A 20,667-nucleotide genomic window follows, 5' to 3' on the forward strand; every position below is an offset into this window, starting at 1 on the left:
TTTTTCTAATTTAATCGGCTATGGAATATATGAAATTTACATATCGAAAAAAAAAATTTGCTTCTGTTAAGTAATTTGGTAATTTACATTATTATGCTCGACGAAAAAAAGGAAAGGTTCTATTCGAATATTTCGTAAAAGTTTTGAATTATCGACAATACCGACGCTGTAACTTTCGATATGATCGATTATCGATATTTTTAGCCGTTCGATATGAACATCGATATTCGTATTGATAATTTTATCAACTTGCAACCCTAAGCATGACAGGTGCGCGCGCGGCGCCGGGCAACAGTTTGGTCCTTCCGCGGCGTCGCCCGCTCGGTACTCGCTACGCGTCGCACGCTACTCGTGCGTCTAACACTCTCCTCTACAATCGTTACTTTATTGCTCTCTTTGTACCACAGCTCGACGGTTTCATTAAGTCTCTACGTATCACTGTAACTACTATCTAAATTGTCACACACCACACGTGCGGCCTTAACTTACATATACAATTTACATCACTACATAAATATTACACTACGCTGTAACACTGTAGGCTCTTGCCACAAATTGACACGATTGAATTCGCCGAAGCTAGACAAATAATTGAAAAATATAATATACTTTTTTTAAAATTATGGGAAGAGCCATAACGATTATTAGGTACATAATTATTGCTTATATTTTCCTTTCGACTGCGTCGAATTTATCAGCAGCTACGCTACAATAAATTTTTGTTCAAATACAAAGGTGTATAGAAGTTTATAGAGAAATCGTTCGTTGCAATCTTTTCGACGGGAGCGTTTCACTCGCCGTCCGGGCGCACGCACGCCGTCTCCTGGTGCTTGTTCAAGTAACTCTTCAGAGCAAAGGTCTTGTTGCAGTGTTGACAGCAGTATTTTTTATTGGAGGTGTGGGTCTGGAGGTGAGCGCGCAAGTTGGAACGATCGGCAAATGCCTTACCGCAAGACTCGCAGTTATAAGGTTTTTCCCCTGTGTGAGAGCGAATATGGCCGCGAAGGAGCCAGGGCCGTGAGAACTGCTTTCCGCATACTCCGCATACGTGGCCCATTCGGTGGGTGAGCACGTGCATCGCAAGAGCCGGCATCGAAACATATACCTTACCACACTCGCCGCAACGCTTCGCCATCATTGAGTCCAAGCTGCGGTGCGTTTGCTTATGCCGCGACAAGTTTGAGGACGTCGCATAAATCTTACCGCATTCGGTGCAATCGTATTTCTTTTTTGGCCAGCGCAGGTGTTGCCGCGGCGCTACCATTCCAATTTCGCATGGGAGCATTTGTTCGGCTCTCTTCTTCGGCTCACGCTCTAGCTCTGACTGCGGAGTAGGCACGGGTTTTGCATAATGCAGCGATCCTGATTCCAGTTCCGTATAATTCAGCCGTTTCAGGTCAGGTTCCGGAAATTGCACGGGTTTCGGGTCGGCTTCCGCATAAAACAGGACTCGACGTTCTGGTTCCGAATATTGCAGCGCTCGCCGTTCTGGTTCAGAATATTGCAGTGGTCTGGGTTCGGATTCCGAATAATTTAGTGGTCTGGGTTCAGAATCCAAGTATTGCGAGGGTCGTGGTTCGGGTTCTGCATAACGCAATGGTCTCGGTTCCGTATAGCGCAATGGTCTCGGTTCCGGTTCCGTATAGCGCAATGGTCTCGGTTCCGGTTCCGCATAGCGCAATGGTCTCGGTTCCAGTTCCGTATAGCGCAATGGTCTCGGTTCCGGTTCTGTATAGCGCAATGGTCTCGGTTCCGGTTCCGTATAGCGCAATGGTCTCGGTTCCGAATAATTTTGATGTCTCGGTTCGGATTCCAGTTTAGAATCAAAGCGCTGTTTTGGATCCGGCTCAGGTTCCGGATCGAGCTCATTCTCCGGCTCCGGTTCAGCGTCGGATGCGATTTCCAGCTGCGGTTCCTGATCAGAATCGGACTCGGTTAGGGAGTCAAGATCAGCTTGGGGGCCGAGGATCGTCTCAGAGGGTACAGGTTGGTAGGTGATGTAGCCGATGTGGGGTTGGTTTTGATGTTCGCAGGGGCAGGGGCCAACAGCTTGGAAGGTTCGGTAGACTGGTTTCGGGGGCTCGTCGGTTACGATGAAAATGTTAGTGGGTTGAATGGTGTAGGTGTAGACCGGTAGGAGCTGCGCGGTGTCTTGCTGCGTGGAGTGGGCGGGCACGTGGTACGGCGCGTGCAGCGGCGGCAGCGGCGGCAGGCTGTGCGCGAGCGACAGCAGCTCGTGCGCCGCCTCCGTGTCCGCCGCCGACCGCTCCGACAACGGTAGGCTCGCGAGCTCCGCATACTCGGCCTTGCGTGATTCTGAAAAGAATATTTACATTCTCGCTTACAACTTTTTACTTATTTTCCCTATCATACCAATGCTGATTTGGGTATTTTTAAATATATCTATTAAGGTGAGTTTAAGTGGTTTTACTCCGGAGGCACCACAGACTTTGCGTAACAACATCAGTGTTTAGCGCTGCTGTGTTCCAGTTTGAAGGATGTGTTAAGAAGGAAATACTTATATGCGGCGTACCAACTTAGAAACACGTCTGAGATCGACTTCAAGTAGTGATCTAATTTAAAATGGGGTTGATTACAGATGTCCATGGTCGGCAGTAGCCACACCATCAGGTGGCCTGCATGCTCCTTTACTACTTTATGTATTATAAAAAAAAGTAAATACATTTTCCATACAATGTTTTGAAATGTTATTAAAAATCAAATTAAAAATTATAATTACAAATAATGATCCTAATATTCAGAACATCGTAATATAAATGATATTAGAACAATTTTAGATAACCTTCGGAATTTGAAGGTTATCTAACATTGTTACGCAACCTTATATGATTTGTCAGAACACGGGTGACGTAACCACTAGCTTGTTACCTCACTAATAAGTAATAAGTCATAACGTGAAATCAATGCCTAATGACAGAACTCATGTAGAATATCGCTTACGATATTCTACATGAGTTAGTGCAGCCTTTACAAAGATTATCAATACCTGCCCAATCGATTGCCTGAGTCAGCCTTTCCTTATGATATTAATTGAAAAAAGAAAATCGTTTTATAAAACTAGAGACAGCTTAGCAAGCAGTGATAGCGTAGTGGTTAAGAAACTCGGCCTCTCAATCGAGGGGTCCGAGGTTTAAGTCCCAGGCACGCAGCTATGATTTTTCAAAGTTATGTGCGTATTACAAATTAATTATCACTTGCTAAACGGTGAAGGTAAATATCGTGAAGAAATCTGCATACCTAAGAAATTTATAAAAAAAAATCTCAAAGATATGTTAAGTCTGCCAATACACACTTCGCCAGCGCGGTGGATTATGGCCTAATCCTTCTGATTATGAGAGGAGACCCGTGCCCAGCAGTGGGACAGTAATGGGTTGTTGATTGATGAAACTAGAGACAATTTTATCAGACAGGTAGGCTATAGAAGTGTTTTTTTTTAACCATCATTGAAGTGTATTTGTTTTTTAGGACTCCGTACCCAAAGGGTAAAAACGGAACTGTCACTTAGTTAATTATTTGAAATAATATTCGTATGTGGGTTTCCTTTAGATGTTTTCATTCGCATAAAAGCAAGTGAAAATTAATTTGGACACTCCTCCAAATATGAAAATTTAGAGGTGGTGTCTAGGACTTGAACCTTAGTGCCCTTAATTTTTACCTAATATACGTATATACGTATAAATATATGTAGGTAGTAGGTATGCTGTCCCTATAGTACCGGGACCAGAATAGGGCTACGGTAACCCCTACCTGTCGTAAGAGGCCACTAAAAGGGGCTTCCGGGTTTGCGGGCGGCAAGAGTGGGGGGAGCTCAAACCGTCCAGCAAGCGACCCCGGGAAGGACAGCGGTTTGTGTATCGCTGTAGTCACCAGGGGATGTGAGAGAAGCGTAAATTGCTCCCCCTATGGCAGAGCTCGATAGAAGGGCATCGCGTTAGGAGGACTCCGGTTGTGTTCCGTTGGAGATCCCGGAGTTCTCCACCAAACGCTGAGGACGGCCACCGGTGGGTTTAAGTGCGGTAAAAACTCACATAACCCGGTGTCACTCTCATGGCGTCGGGTACCTTTTGAAGGTTCCCCCTCGACAACAAAAAAAAAAAAACAAAAGGTAGTAGGTATGTAGGTTTCTTTACAAAATTGCAGCCCCGTGCAGTACGTGTGAATAAATTTCTAATACGCAAATAAATAATTTGAAAATTGGTCCTGGGATATAAACCCGGAGTCGCGGCGTGAGAGACCGAAGCTCATACCATTAGTACTGTTTTAGGTTGACAGCTATCAGCTAGATTTAATGATTTACACCTTCAAATTATATCATATTTATATATAGGAGAATCAGTCGAGCACGCAGTCGACCTTATGGTAAGTGGCTACTGTTTCACATGTACATCTGTAATCAACCCCAGCTAGGATTAAATATTCCTGCCTGAGGTCGGTCATACATGCGCCGCTACCCCTGAGGACTAAGCTGGAACGTTTCGGAAAATATGCATCCCTTACTACCCTTTAAACCAGAACACAGCAGCACTTAACTTCTGTTATTAGGCACAAATATATGTGTGATGCCGCCGGAGTCCATCCACAAAGGGTTCTACCACTTTCAATTGATGAATAGTTTACTGTACATAAATTACAGGCATATTATCAACTGAATGACCATTAAAGATACTAATAATGTGTTAAATTAAACTAATCAATCTTGATTAGGCAATGTCAACGTTACGTGGATCATATAATTAACACTATATATAAGCATTGCATACTGCTGCATGCCTGATTAATCCTAATTCATATTATCTTGAAGCATAATCAAGCAAGTGTTTATGCAGTAATAAATAATTAATTTATCATAATTCAGTATTCATGGGATATAATATTATGCGGCAAATTTTGATTGACCTTTTTGACAAAGGTAATCATGAATTATTAAGTCGGAGTTACTTTGTCAAATACATATAAAGGTCTTCATATAATAAAAAAAAAGTTATATTTTGTCCGTTTTTCTGTAGACAATTGAATACTGTTAAGAATCAAAATATAAAGAGATTTAAAATTAAAGAGGTGAACGAGACGAATGATGAAGGTAGAACCGTCTGTAATTCGATTCCAGCGACACCACCGCCACACTTATTTCTGCCTAATAACAGCAGTGTTAAACGCTGCTATTTTTTTGTTTGAAGGGTTGGTAATTCTCGAGGCATTCCAGCGTAGTCCTCGTGGGTAGCGGCTCATTTGTGGGCGACCTCAGGTTAGAATATAATCTTATCTGGTGTTGATTACACATGTCCATGTGCGGCAAGCTATTTAACATCAAGTGGACTGCTTGCTCGTCCGCTGATCTTATTATAAAAAAAGAATTATTCACTTCGTAACATGTGTGCAGTGATGCCGAACATTCTGTGCGCTTTTATTTTCCCTGCGTTTGGTTAGGTACGTGACGAACTGCGAGCCATCATTATATACTTTCACTACAAAGTCAGTGACAGTCTAGTGATTGAAACTCGGACTCAAAATGTTTTCTTTTCGTTTTTTTTTATAATATAGGAGTAGCAGACGAGCATGCAGTCCACCTGACGGTTAGTAGCCACTGCCGCCCATGGACATCTGTAATCAACCCCAGATAGGAATAGATATTCCTACCTGAGGTCGGCTACAGATGCGCCGCTACCCCTGAGGACCAAGCTGGAACGCCTCGGATAAGTATGTCTCCCTTACCACACCCTTCAAAACGGAACACAGCACCGCCTAACACTGCTGTCATTAGGTAGAAATAGGTGTGGCGGTGGTGCCGCCGAAGTCGAACCACAAAGGGTCCCTACCACCACTTCTACAACCTACCTACCACCTTGTGGCGTATTTTTTAAACGCTTTTATTACCTTGGGTTGTATCTATGTATGCATGTATGTATGTATGTAACGAAATGTCTTTGAGCTCAATTTTCACCAATATCCACAACTCTTCACAAATTTGAAACTTTGCACACGTATGGAGAACCGATGACAATGTAATAATTTGTAAACAGTCATTATCCGTATTAGATAAATGAAATTCCCAATTTATGAGTTGATCACAGACTAAAAAATGAAATATAAATAATAATTTATTAGTAGTAGTAGGGGAATTTATGAAACACACAGTATATACACAAGTATTGATATTGTAATGCCTGCATTAGCCGGGGCGATGGGTGTTGCAATAAAATATACCTACTTTAGTTACTATATATGCTTTCCCAAACTTCGTATGTCATCTCAAACTACAACGAGGCATTGAAACTACATATAAATTAAAGTTGCTAAAATAAATACAAGTGATATAAAGTCCAACTGCATTCTTCAAAGCCTAAGTCATCACTGGTCATCACAATCGTAAATTGAAGAGACCATTTAAGTGCTTCTGATATACTCGACAAGGAGCTTCAACAAAGAGTAGTGAGATAGAATATAAAAATAACCTTTTCAAAGAAATAATTTAGCCACTACCAAGAACGTTTATGCTCTAGGAATAACTGAACTAGAAGCAAATTGTCACGAGCTTCAATTTAGTATTTATGTGGCTAGGAGAAGGAAGCGTTACAATGATGAAGGAAATTGACTGTAACTGCTTCTTGGAATTCAATGCAAGCCAGCCAATCTCGGCATTTCGAGATCGCTCTCTGCACTGGTAAATGGGGATGGCGATCTAACATCGATTAATAAGAATCGATATTTTGGGCCACAAAATCGATTAATTTAGTCGATCTCCAGAAACAGAACTTCATAGAAAATCGAAAGTTGACCTTTTCGAAGTTAGTTGTATGTGCCATAGACTTTTTTTTGCTGACGGATACGTATTTCAGTGCTTGTTTGGTCCTGATTTTTTTTCGCTATTTTCGCCCTTTTTGGCTGAAAAGATCAAAGATTTTTGGAGAATCGATTCTTTGGGCCACAATTTTTTTGTGAATGGATTTATTACACTTTGATTTGAGTCGATTCAAGAATCGATCTTTTTCGAAAGGAATCTCCATCCCTACTGGTAAAGCGATTAATAGTAACGGATAGCACAATAGCAGAATAGGATTAAAGGCCGCTCTGACATCGGCCGCTTGACCTGACACCCATTGCGTAACGTGCTAATATCGAATGCATTGTTTGGGTAACCCCGGCGCCAGACATAAACAAATATTTGAACAAAGGTTTTGCTCACATATTTGAACACTTATTTGTTTAAATTCTTTAACCTATCACTCATGATACTCCTTTTTTTTGTTTACGAGGGGAAAACCTTCAAAAGGTACCCGACGACGTGGGAGCGACGCCGGGTTATGTGGGATTTTTACCGCACTAAAACCCCCCCGGTGGTCGTCCTCAACGCTTGTTGGAGAACTCCGGGATCTCCGAGGGAACACAACCGGAGTCCTAGAAGTGCAATGCCCCGATCGGGCTCTGTCCTGGGGGAACACTTTTGGCTCCTCCCACACCATCTGGTGTTTATGACGGTATGCGACCACACATACCGTCGTCCTCCCCGGGGTTGCTTGCTGGACGGTTCGAGCTCCCACTCTTGCCACCCGCAACCCCGGAAGCCCCCTTTTAGTAGCCTCTTAGGACAGGCAGGGGATACCGTAGCCCTATTCTATTCCCGAGACTACAGGGACAACTCATGTTACTCCTAGCCACTTGACTTTACGCATATGGCTCCGCACATATTTAAAGTTTGAACGCTTTGATGTGCGCTCGAAAAACCAACAGCAAATGCAAGGTGCAAATATTTGAAGCAAGCTTTGAACAACTACCGGTGTTTCATTGAGCCTGTTCAAACACCTGTACAAATATGTGTTCAAATGATTGTGCTTTGTCTGGCATGACGACACTGAAATCAAATCAAAATACAATACAAAACTCTTTATTGTACACCAAATTAAAAGTAAAAAAATACAAAATTTTAAAACAAAAGAAATATTTGGTTTTAAAAAGTTTTTATAGAATAATGTTAAGTGATAATTACGTCACAATGTTTCGTTTACGGAGAAATGGCGCAAGAAACCCCATGATAATAAGCTTCTTTCGCCGTTCTTTAGCTATTTTATTTAACTAAACCTTTAAACAATAGAGTAAAGTGTTCGTTTCACAAGAAACTGCTTTAAAAGGATTTTATAGAATAATTTTAAGTGTTTATAATGCCGCCTTGTGTTACGTTTACGGAGAAATGGTAAAAGAAACCCCATAGAACTTGGCTGCTTTCGCTATTCTTTAGCTATTTTATTGAAATAAAACTTCAAACAATGGAGTATCGTGTTAATTTCATAGGAAAATAATGAAGTATCGTGTTACTTTCATAGGAAAATAACACGATACTCTATTGTTTGAAGTTTTTGATTCTTAGTGATGTTCTAAAAGTATATTGAAACGAGCTTTTGCCCGCGGCTTCGCTCGCGTTACGAAGTAATATTTTCATACCCTATTTTATCCCCTTGGGGGTAGAATTGATCAAAATCCTTTCTTAGCGGATCCCTACGTCATAACATCTACCTGCATGCCAAATTTCAGCCCGATCCGTCCAGTGGTTTGGGCTGTGCGTGGATAGATCACTATGTCAGTCAGTCACCTTTGAGTTATATATATTTAGATGTAGATAAAATCATAACTAAATGTGATATTCACCAGCTTTACTTTATAAAAAAATATTTTCAATTTAGATTCTCAAGTCATTATACGTAAGGCCGCGCGAATCAACATACCTTTATAACTACGGAGTGTGAGCGCGGAAGTGGAGTGAATTAGCCCTGAAACATTGATATAAACTAAAACAAAACTAAAATTCTGAAGGTGGTAGATTCCTTTGTGGTTCGACTCCAGTGGCACCACCGTCACACCTATTTCTACCTAATAACAGCAGTGTTAGGCGCTGTTGTGTTCCGGTTTGAAGTGCCAGAAACGCAAAACGATACGTCGATATTTACCTATGAATAAAACTTGAAACGCAATGTCAAACACGAGTTGTTTATTCATATTGTTCCAATAGCTCTGTCCTTTAAAGAATATTTTTACACAAGTAGTACCTAACATGTAAGTAAAATGGAAAATGTGGATGTATGTGTCAATGCGCTCAGGGTTCTCTCACTTTTTCGAGTTGTTTAGTGGACATGTGACCCATCTATAGTGTAAAATATCATTGCCCGGAAACAACACGTTACCAAAAAGCTGCTACCTCAAATATAAAACTCTAATCTTAACTAGTTTTTAGATTGCGTTACAAAAGCTTTCAGACTATTTTCCGTTCTAGAGGGACACAACCGTGAACATGATATTAGATTTGCACAAATAATTAAAATTTTAGTAGTTTGTAACATGAAAACGTTTTATATAAAAATATAATTAAGTTAAAACTTCGTGAGTCGACTCCGGGAAACCACCGTTACACTTATTTCTGCTGAATAACAATGTTAAGCGCTAGTTTGCAAAATGTCGAATGAAGTTCCTCCTGAAGTATTTCCTGAGCGCTATGACATGGGGCTCTTCAAGAGGGGTGCAAAAAGAGCTCTCCTTCAAAACCGGCGACGCACCGGTGACTCCTCAGGTGTTACAAATGTCCATAGGCGACGGTGACTGCTTTCCATCAGGTAGCTCATCTTATCGTTAAGTATACTTATAAAAAGAGTTTGGAGATTATGGTAGTAGTTTGAAGAAAAAACCTTTAACGTGGCCTTCTAACTTCGTCCCTTGTAGCAACGGATCAGAGACCGGCCTCTGTGTGCGTCCTGCGGTGGAATTCCATCTGGGATTGATTAGACAAGTCCATTATTTACAGTTGCCACGGACAGCTAAACACCAAAAATTGTGAGAGGGGGTTTTAGTGCGTTGCATTTGCCATACGGTTGCCACCAGGTATGTGGTGGCCACCAAACAGTTGCCATACGTGTTCCCATGTATGTGTTTTGTTTTTCTTATATCAAGGGATCGTTATAATTTTTGATACAATCAAATAGACTGCATTTCATTGCGACCACATTTTGAATCTCACAGAACAAAAGTTCAAACATGTCGTTAAACAAACGCTATGTAAAAAAGCATACTATAAACTAAGTGATTATTTAACTGACAAAACGGTGTGGTCTGAAGTAGTTCCAGCTCCACATGTACCATTAGGTTAAGCTTAACATTGTAAAAAAATTTTTTTAAAGTTGTGTGTTATGGAGTTTCTTACACCGCTTCTTCTCCATAACGAAACACCTTGTGAAGTGGTGGTAGTTTTACTGACATTCAAAAAGTGCTCTGTGAAGAACCTATTTTGAATAAAGAATTTTGATTGGATTTGATCATTTTTCACTTCTATACCTATTATGTATTATTAGCTTAGATTAACCCTCGAAGCTTTTTGCATTCATTGAACAACACTAGAATTTTTATCTGTGTCCTAAGTGCAATAGACGCACCCAAACACAAAGACCTCGATCCAAAATAGATATTAAAATCCTATATCTACATATCTGTATAGCTGGGGATTTAATCCAAAACTCACTGAGTGTCAGACCAGTATAATCCCCGACGCGGGTCGGCATTGAATTGAATGTATTCGCTAACAACAACACATTTAATAACACGTCAACTCAATGTCTAGTGCCGTACTCGCGTGTTAACCTTGGCTGATGTAAATGAATGCATTTTATGTAAGCATCACGCGGCGCTGCAAAAAATATGGAATAAATTTACGTGTAATTTTCAAAGTTGCTGTACAATTGACGTTGTACGTTTACTATTTTTTAGTTCCGTACACAAAAGAGTAGAAACGGAAGCCTTACTAAGCCTTCGCTATCCGTTCGTCTGTGTGTCTGTCACAGGGTCTATCTTATGAATGGTAATAGATAGCTTGATTTTTTTACACAATTATTTTTAACTAGCTGACCCGGCAAACTTTGTACCGCCTCAAAATCTATTTATCAAATATATTTCATATAAAATATAGCCTATGTTACTCGTGGATAATGTAGCTTTCGAATGGTGAAATAATTTTTAAAATCGGTCCAGTAGTTTTTGAGTCTATTCATTACAATCAAACAAACAAACAAAGTTTTCCTCTTTATAATATTAGTATAGATATATAAGGTTTTGGCCCCACAGTGCTCAGGCACCACTAACATAGCTGCCTACTAACAACAGTGTTAAGCGCTGCTGTAATCCGGTTTAAATGCTGTTGTAAGGCATTTCAGCGTAGTCCTCAGAGGTAGCGGCATCTATAACCTACCTGAGGCAAGAATCTAATCTTACCGGGGGTTGATTACAGGTATACACGGTCCATAGGCAGCAGTAACCACATAACGGGCAGCAGTAACTTAATACATGAATGAAAGTTTATAACAAAGAGATGTATGGAAAGAAATTTTGTTTACTGCATTATATTTAGTCAGTACAAGTTATTTAACACAAAACGCATCATTCCTATTTAAAAATTCAGTATGTTTTTGTTGGACAATTGAATACAAACGTTGACATTTTACCTGCACAATAAACTGTTTGTTATTCCATTCAGAGGTTTGGTAGGCGTATGAATATAAATCAATTCAGACAGAGACACAATAGAATCGTTGGTCTCTCGTAACCGGCATAGTTCGGATTACATTGCCTATGTTTGCATGTAATTGTGAATATTTGTGAACACTGAATATCAATTGCATATATGTTCCAAGGTTCCCAGCCTCAACCTCTGATTTATAGAACTTCGTAAACAAATTCATCGCTTGCCTTAACGTTGAAGGACAATACCATGAGGAAACCTTACCTGAAAAATACGTATCTGAAAAATACTGAAAAATACTTACCTGAGAAATTTTGAAAGTGTGTAAAGTCTACCAATACGCACTAGGCCAGCGCGGTGAACAATGGCCTAATCTTTCTCATTCCTAAAGGAGGCCTGGGCCTAGCAGAAGGACTGTAATAGCAGATTTTTTTATTATATAGGAGTAGCAGTATATCTCCCTTACCACATCTTCAGACCAGAACTAAACAAACAATGCTGGCAGAAACAGGTGTGGCGGTGGTGCTGGGCACTGGTCTCCTCTCATAATGAGAAGGATGAGGCCATAGTCCACCGCGCTGGCTAAGTGCGTATTGGTAGACTTCACATACCTTTGGGATTTTTTTTAAATCTCTCAGGTATGCAGGTTTCCTCACGATGTTTTCCTTCACCTTCACGCGTGCCTGGGATTTGAACCTCGGACCCCTCGATCGAGAGGCCGAGTTTCTTAACCACTAGGCTATCACTGCCTTATGCATATATTAGCCAGTAATATTACGTAGTAGATTTAACGGTGAAGGAAAACATCGTGATTAAACCTGCACTCCCGAGAGATTTATAAAAAAATCTCATAGGTGTTTGAACTCTAATAAAAATGGGTATAATAATAGGCGGTAGGCCTAATCCTTCACATTCTGAGGAGATCAGTGCCCAGCATTGGAACCGTATGGGTTGACGACGAAATGATGATAATGACTGAACAGACACGATAATACTTTTCATTACTTATCCGATATTCTATGCTTATCCTTACTAATATTATAAATCCGAAAGTAACTCTGTCTGTCTGGTTGTCTCTTCTTCACGCCTAAACCACTGAACCGATATTAATTAAATTTTGTATAAAGAGAGTCAGAGACCCGAGAAAGGACATAGGATAGTTTTTATCCCGGAAATCCCACGGGAACTAGGGATGGCGATCTAAGATCGATTAATCGGAGAATCGATCTTTTGGACCCAAAACATCGATTATTTTAATCCATAATAGTAAGGATTGAATCGTAAACTATGCATTTGATCTAGTGATGATCTTTAGCAAAGTTGAAGGTACGAATTTACAGTTCTATGTATGTTCTATGTATGTGTACTATTTTCTTTTAAACGCGGGCGAAGCCGCGGGCAAAAACTAGTGCTGACATAAATGTGAATCAATAGTTCCAATATAACATTGGTGGATTTCCCGATTGCAAGCCGGTTTGGTTACAAATTCGATAGCACTCACCACAATGTTTATCTTGCCAAACTTGTAAGTTACACTGGTTATCTCAAATTGTATGCTTTTGCTTGTATCTTGGATAGTCCATATTTAAAAAATACATTTAGAATAGTAATTAAAATACATTCTGTTTTCCTGTTTATTTCTTTGTTTGATCATGTAACGAAACTAAGTAATAATTTAGTAGCTTTTTTTTATAATATAGGAATAACAGACGAGCATGCAGTCCAGATGATGGTAAGTGGCTACTGCCGCTCAGTGAACATCTGTAATCAACCCCAGATAGGATTAGATATTCCTACCTGAGGTCGGCCACAGATGCGCCGCTACCCCTGAGGACTAAGCTGGAACACCTCGGAAAAGTCTGTTTCCCTTACCACACCCTTCAAACCGGAACACAGCAGCACCTAACACTGCTGTTATTAGGTAGAAATAGGTGTGGCGGTGGTGCCGCCTAAGTCGAACCACAAAGGGTTCTACCACCTTCAAAGCTACCTATAATAAGTTAGTAAAATCCTCTGTGGTTCGACTTCGACGGTATCAGCGCTACACACACACCTGCCTAATAAAAGCAGTGTTAAGCTATGGAAACAGGCGTAACGGTGCATCTAGATAGTACTTAGGAATTTAATTACCGTCAGGTGGACCGCATACTCGTCTGCTACTCTTATATAAAAAAGAAAACAGTGAGAGCCTAGTGATTCAAACTCGGCATCTTATTACAAGGATCCTCGATTCACCTCTCATTTTATAAAGTTCATGCGTTTTAGAAAATAATTATCACTAGCTTTATCGGTAAAGGCACGTACAATCCTGACTTAAGCGAAGTGCGGATTGGCAGACTTCACACACCTTTGTGAACATTTAAAAAATTCTCAAGCTAATAGGTTTCCGCGTGGTCTATTTCTTTACCGTTCACGTCAGTGAACATTAATTAATTTCTAATACGCAGAAATACGTGTTACAAATGAATTGTCACTTGAGATTCGAACCTAACATCCCCCGATTGGGTCGAACTAGCCACTCGGCCATCTTTGGTATTATTCTTTTGAATCATACCGCTTAAGCGTAGATTGTTACGATAAAAATATATCCAATTGAAATCCTAAAGCAAACATAAAAATTAAGTGCCACAACGCCACAATCGATTGAGTTCCATCGTGCAAGCGGCGTGTTCACGGATTCCGCAGTGCGTTCACAATCACATATACAAATTGGCCTATTGACATGTTTCATATGTTTTCTCTTCTGATTCTATCATAATTCAGTAAGTATTTACGTTACGTATACTGCATTTGTAGTTGAAAGTTATGATAGATTTTTTTTTTGTTAACAAGGGGGAACCTTCAAAAGGTACCCAGTGTCGTGGGAGTGATGTGTGGGTATCTGGGACTACTTTTACTCTTTACTTTTACCGCACTAAAACCCCCGCGGTGGCCATCCTCACCGCTGCGAAGAGGGCTCTGGGATCTCCAATGGAACGCAGCCTGAGTCCTCAGAACGCGTTGCCCCATCAGGCTCCGCCGAGAGGAGCCCAGGCGCTCTCTACACCGTCTGGTGTTTACGATTTGGAAATTAATTATCACAACGTATCCTTATACGTTGATCTGAACTCTGTTACTTCGTATCCCGTAAAATTTACCTGCCTTGCACATAACGAATATAACTCGTCTATTTTCGTCCTCATTCCTCTCTCCACTCTTTCCCTGTTATTTTACAAACAATTTCACTTAAAAATACCATTAAATCTCATAAAAACTAATATCGTTGGCCCACCGTAATGTACTAGTAGCGATGCCCTTAATTCAACTTTATATAACCTAATAGGCTTTCATGATAGAGTAATAGACTATACTTTAAGTGCACTCTCAGTCATCTGTGCCCTGAGGACTTTTCAATTCATTGAGTTTGTTATGGAAGTACATGTCACAGTATGCGTAACCCATAAACACTTAATCAAATCTTTGACATTGAAACATTGAGAAATGCACGTAGTTTGACAATCCATAGATATGCGTAACTAGCAACACTTAATCAAATCTATAGCATACTAGAAACAACGAGAAATACACGTAGTTTGACAATGCACAGATATGCGTAACTCAGTAACACTTAATCAAATCTATAGCATACTAGAAACAACGAGAAATACACGTAGTTTGACAATGCACAGATATGCGTAACTCAGTAACACTTAATCAAATCTATAGCATACTAGAAACAACGAGAAATGCACGTAGTTTGACAATCCCCAGATATGCGTAACTCAGCAATACTTAATCAAATCTATAGCATACCAGAAACATCGAGAAATGCAAGTAGTTTGACAATCCACAGATATGCGTAACTCAGCAACACTTAATCAAATCTATAGCATACTAGAAACAACGAGAAATGCACGTAGTTTGACAATCCACAGATATGCGTAACTCAGCAACACTTAATCAAATCTATAGCATACTAGAAACAACGAGAAATACACGCAGTTTGACAATCCACAGATATGCGTAACTCAGCAACACTTAATCAAATCTATAGCATACTAGAAACAACGGGAAATGCACGCAGTTTGACAATGCACAGATATGCGTAACTCAGCAACACTTAATCAAATCTATAACATTGAAACAACGAGAAATGCACGTAGTTTGACAATTCACAGATATACGTAACTCAACAACACTTAATCAAAACTATAGCATACTAGAAACAACTCAACTAGAAATGCACGTAGTTTGTGAATCAATCCGAAATTGTTGACATGAACAACAGGCGACTTTACAACACCAAATACAGCCTATTATGCTTCGAACGCTGTCACGCACACGAGCGTTAACTCGATGTCCTTTAACACGCTTAAATTAAGCACATACAGTGATACAGTGATAGTCTAGTGGTTGAAACTAATCTTCCTCTTGATCGAAGAGTCCGAGATTCTAATCCCAGGCATGCACCTCTGATTTTTCAATGATATGTGCGTGTTAGAAATTAATAATCACTTGCTGAAAGATCTTAAAAAATATTCTTAAGAACATGCGAAGTCTACCAATACGCACTTGGCCAGCGCTGTGGCCTATCGCCTAATCCTATCTCAGAATGAGAACATTCTGAGCGAGCAGACCCGTGCCCAGCAGTGGGACGGTAATAGGGTGACGTCGAGTCTCTTAACAACCCGTGTGTATGTATATGTAGGGTTATCATATCCGCAAGAGCGTAAAATACAACAGCGTGTGGCCAAACACACACGCAGCAGGAAAAGCGAACTATGTGAGTATTCCTAACCTGAAAGTAACTGTATATAAACACTGCGACCAACTAAGTCGAAATAAGTTATTATTTTAATAGTTACGCGGACAGTGGTAAGTTTTAAATTTTCATTAAAATTGAGTTATTAAGCCATATTTAATTAAAAAAATCCGTGCATCAATCTGTACGAACGAAAGTGAAACTTCAAAAACGGAAAATTAAAAAATATTTAAAATTAAGGGCGCTCGTATACGCATACCTAGATTACTTTATAGAGTCAGTTTTAGATGTTGGTGTGGTAAATCATTGGTCATGTTTCGAATACGCGCCAAAGAAGTAAAACTTCAAAAAACTTTTAAATTGCAAGTGAAGCATGACGACCCGACATACACACATAGACCGACGTACATACACATTCGATTCGCGGTTAGACAGTAATTGATTTGAGTCATAGATTAGTAAAGATACTTCGCCGCCTTGAAATTGAATGAAGCCACAAACGGCTTATTAGTAAGTTCTTTTTTTACAACACACAAATAAAAACATTTTTAGAGAAAATTTACGAATAAATAACTAATACTGCGTAATTTACATAATAAATAAATAATTATTTCAAATATTTTAGGGACATTTTAGCACGGAGACGTGGCAAAACTTTTTTACGCAACTATTTCAATTCTCAAAACTGGGTACATTTTCTTGTTAGGAATGAATAATCTTTACTAATCTATGATTTGAGTATGAATTTAGATTTCTTTTCAGAGTGTGGGTGTTTGTGTAATCGTCTTTGTGTGTCTATGTCAACCACGATACAGTGAATCCTAACGTGTGCCGTGAGTGTAAAACGCATATTTTTCTATTTTCCCAAACCCGCAATCCTGACCGTTGATGGAAACTGTGTGCATTTAATCAGGAATAAACCCAATATTTTACTGCAGCCAGGGGCGATTTCGCGCGCCGCAATCGCGCTTTGATCAAACACCCACGGGTGTCCACCTGCCTAAATAGAGCAAATATGCAATAGACAGGCTTCGTTTATTTAGTCGACGGTCACACAAATTTAATGGTAATTAAACAAATAAACTGAACTTCAGCTTCATTTAATCAATGCATCAACTCATGTCCATGGAGATACGTTTAGGGATGTTAAAACTTATTGTAAGGTCAATCCATACATAAGTATAAATTTCTCACCGCCTTGTAATTGAAGGAAACCATTAAATGTCTTAAACTCCTGACAATTCTGTCCGCCGTTTAATGGCTGTTATGGTGTAAAATACGCGAAATGATGCCGACATGCGCAGTTAGGACACGAAATCGAAGAAAAAGTGCGAAGAAATATCGTTTCATTCGTAAATGATCTAAAAACTACATTTTTTTAATATTTTTCAAACACGAAAATAATTGACAGTGACGATTGTCAAAAAGTTACATTTTCTTTTTAGGAGCGAGTAATCTTTACTAATCTATGGGTCAATATTTCAATGACTGTCTCGTACGAGTATCAATATATCAATAAATCATAATTAAAAAAAACGAAAAATCACACTTAAATTGTTAATCAAATTAAAACGAAATAGTTGTAGCAATCGAGCAACTTTCCCGTGAACTTTCTCTAAGGCGCGCTAACACCGCCCAGATAATCGTTAATCCTGATGATCCTGATAAGGATAATGGGACAAGATTACTTGAATTATATAAAATTTTGAATTAAACTGACCATTTAAAGTTGGTAAAAATCGAGTTCAAATATTCCACTACATACAGGCCAAGCTAATAAAAGTATAGTAAAAATGTATAATCCAAAGTCATCTTTTGTTTGTGGGAAAGCTCTGCATAGGTTTCTCTCGGCCGCAGGGACAGCAGAGAGGATATGCCGAACTCCTTCCGACTAAAACGTCCTCTGGCCGCTCTTTGTCGCGACTTTGGGTACGTTGGTAGCACTCGTCCACGATACCGACGGCGTTTGCCCACGCCCGGGCCTATCACGGTTCGGGACGGAGCTGGAGCTACTCCATCCGCTCATCTTTAAAGTGCGCGCGGGGAATATAATGCAAAGTATAATATATAAAGCATAATGCAAAGCTTAATACAACGATACGAAACGATAGCGGTCGTCCTATGCTGCGGCGTGACTTCTCCGCATGGCGCAGGGTATACGGGCCTCGAGGAACCCCTCCTTGCACTGCCCAACGGTGTTGTGAACTGCTGAGGCAGTGGTGCAGCAATCGGTCCTCTATATGACCGGTGCTAGGCTGCGTATGCGGACTTTCAATCCTCCCTAATACAACCTTGCTTAAAACGCCCTATAGAAGTATAGTAACCATACCTTAATGAGATTCTAATCACGCCCGTCACGGAAAACAAACACCGCCGCGCCTAAACGTCCCACTTGTTGTCTCTCCAAACATGAAAGATGCAAATTGGATTGTACGAGCCACTGGGACATTTTGTTTATTCGTGTGCTAGTCATCTTCATCAATCATCACCATCCCAGCACGGTTAGGGGAGAATTATTTCATAACGTGACAGAATAATATTACCCCCTGATTGAATTTAGCGTCAGAGAAATTAATAAATATGTATGTACTTGGATTGCGAACTCGGAGTTACTGTAGACTGCTTTTTATCATCGAGCCATCACTGCATATAACAGTAGCTACTACTATAGATAATAAAGTAAATGGCTACTGCCACCTATGGACATCTGTAATCAACCCCAGATAAAATTATAGTTCTACCTGAGGTCAGCCACAGGTGCGCTGTTATCCCTATCTAAGCTGGAACGCCTCGTCCGTCGTAGTATGCGGTGGCGCTGTCGAAGATAACCAAAGAGGCTTCTACCACCTTTAAATTAAAAACATAATACAACAAGTGTGTTGCTAAAAACCACAGATTAAAAGTAGTAAAGATTACTCATTCCTAACAAGAAAATGTACCCAGTTTTGAGAATTGAAATAGTTTCATAAAAAAGTTTTGCCACGTCTCCGTGCTAAAATGTCCCTAAAGTATTTGAAATAATTATTTATTTATTATGTACATTACGCAGTATTAGTTATTCATTCGTAAATTTTCTCTAAAAATGTTTTTATTTGTCAAGAATTCAAAAAAAGAACTTACTAATAAGCCGTTTGTGGCTTCATTCAATTTCAAGGCGGCGAAGTATCTTTACTAATCTATACTAAAAACCTAATATCGACGCATAACATTCTTGTGTGCCGTGTCTAACGTTTGCATACTCTATGATCCCTTTGAACACCCACGCACCTCGCAATTCATTTTTTTCTAAAAGAACTAAAAAAATATTTTGGGGAAAACTATTCATGTACCTATAAGCCTTTCGTCAACGGCCAAAATCCAATAACTTTATGGTTTTGATCAGAGAAGCAATTTATATGCACGTAGATATTTTTCGATTAAATTTTTACGTCACACATTTCTCGATTTACATACCTGTGTCAGGTTTTTGACGAGAAATCGAAGTGAAATTCGTATTATGAAAGATTTCTCAAAAACGTAGACGGTCATACATCTGGGTATTCATACAACGTAAAGAAAAGAAAGAGTAAAACTATTTCTTGAACCAATTTACAACTTTAATTATTCCCCATAGATGAGTATAAATTCTCACCTTCTTGTAATTGAAGAAAGCAATTAAATAGACTATGTATCAGCCATTTAATGTAAAATGGCTGATGTTAAATGTCAAGTGGTGCAAAAACAACAAATTGTAAAAAAAGTGTGGAAAACATAAAGATCAATGTAGACATTTATGACATAATTATGTCAATCAAAAATATGAAAATGCTAACCTGGCAGCGTTACACCGAGATTTTACCGGTGTATTTTAAAAGCGTTATGTTTCAAGTTTTTCTTTGTTTTAAAATATAGGAGTAGCAGACGAGCATGCAGTCCATATAATGGTAAGTGGCTACTGCCGCCCATGGACATCTGTAATCAACAGAGGTTGACCACAGGTGCGCCGCTCCCCTGAGGACTAAGCTGGAACGCCTCTAAAAAGTATGTCTCCTTTGCCACACCCCTCAAACCAGAACACAGCAGCGCTTAACGCTGCTGTTATGAGGCAGAAATAGGTAGGACGGTGGTGCCGCCGAAGTCGAACCACATAGGGTTCTACCACCTTAATTTAAACTATCCGTCCGATTTATTTAGTGTCAAAGAAAAAGTTAATCTGTTTACAATATGCGTAGCGAAAATGTATCTTAATTAATAGTAGTTTATGCACGATAATTTTGGCCATGTGGCTTCCATATAAAATTTACGTATCATCGTATCGTACATTAAGATAGCTCTGAAGGCTAAGTATGGTATAGCCAATACACATATCTTTATAAATTGTATTCTCCAGGTTATTCTGATGTACTTATAGGTTGTAATATTTTAAAGTTTCATC

The 20,667-nt window shown here is 39.6% G+C and overlaps 1 protein-coding gene across 1 annotated transcript in view; it reads right to left on the reverse strand.

Annotated features, from left to right (window-relative positions):
• Positions 1–312: 312 nt before the first annotated feature.
• LOC140743425 (uncharacterized) overlaps positions 313–20,667 on the reverse strand; it is a 151,866-nt gene continuing 131,511 nt past the window's right edge. The window contains exon 3 of the mRNA XM_073074676.1: positions 313–2,316. Within this exon, the coding sequence (XP_072930777.1) occupies positions 791–2,316 (1,526 nt within the window). The 3' untranslated portion in view covers positions 313–790. The remainder of the gene's footprint in view (positions 2,317–20,667) is intronic.

This window comes from Epargyreus clarus, unplaced genomic scaffold, assembly GCF_041222505.1.
Source record: "Epargyreus clarus isolate Ecla_fem2 unplaced genomic scaffold, WU_Ecla_fem_2.2 ptg000007l, whole genome shotgun sequence".
Classification (NCBI taxonomy): domain Eukaryota; kingdom Metazoa; phylum Arthropoda; class Insecta; order Lepidoptera; family Hesperiidae; genus Epargyreus; species Epargyreus clarus.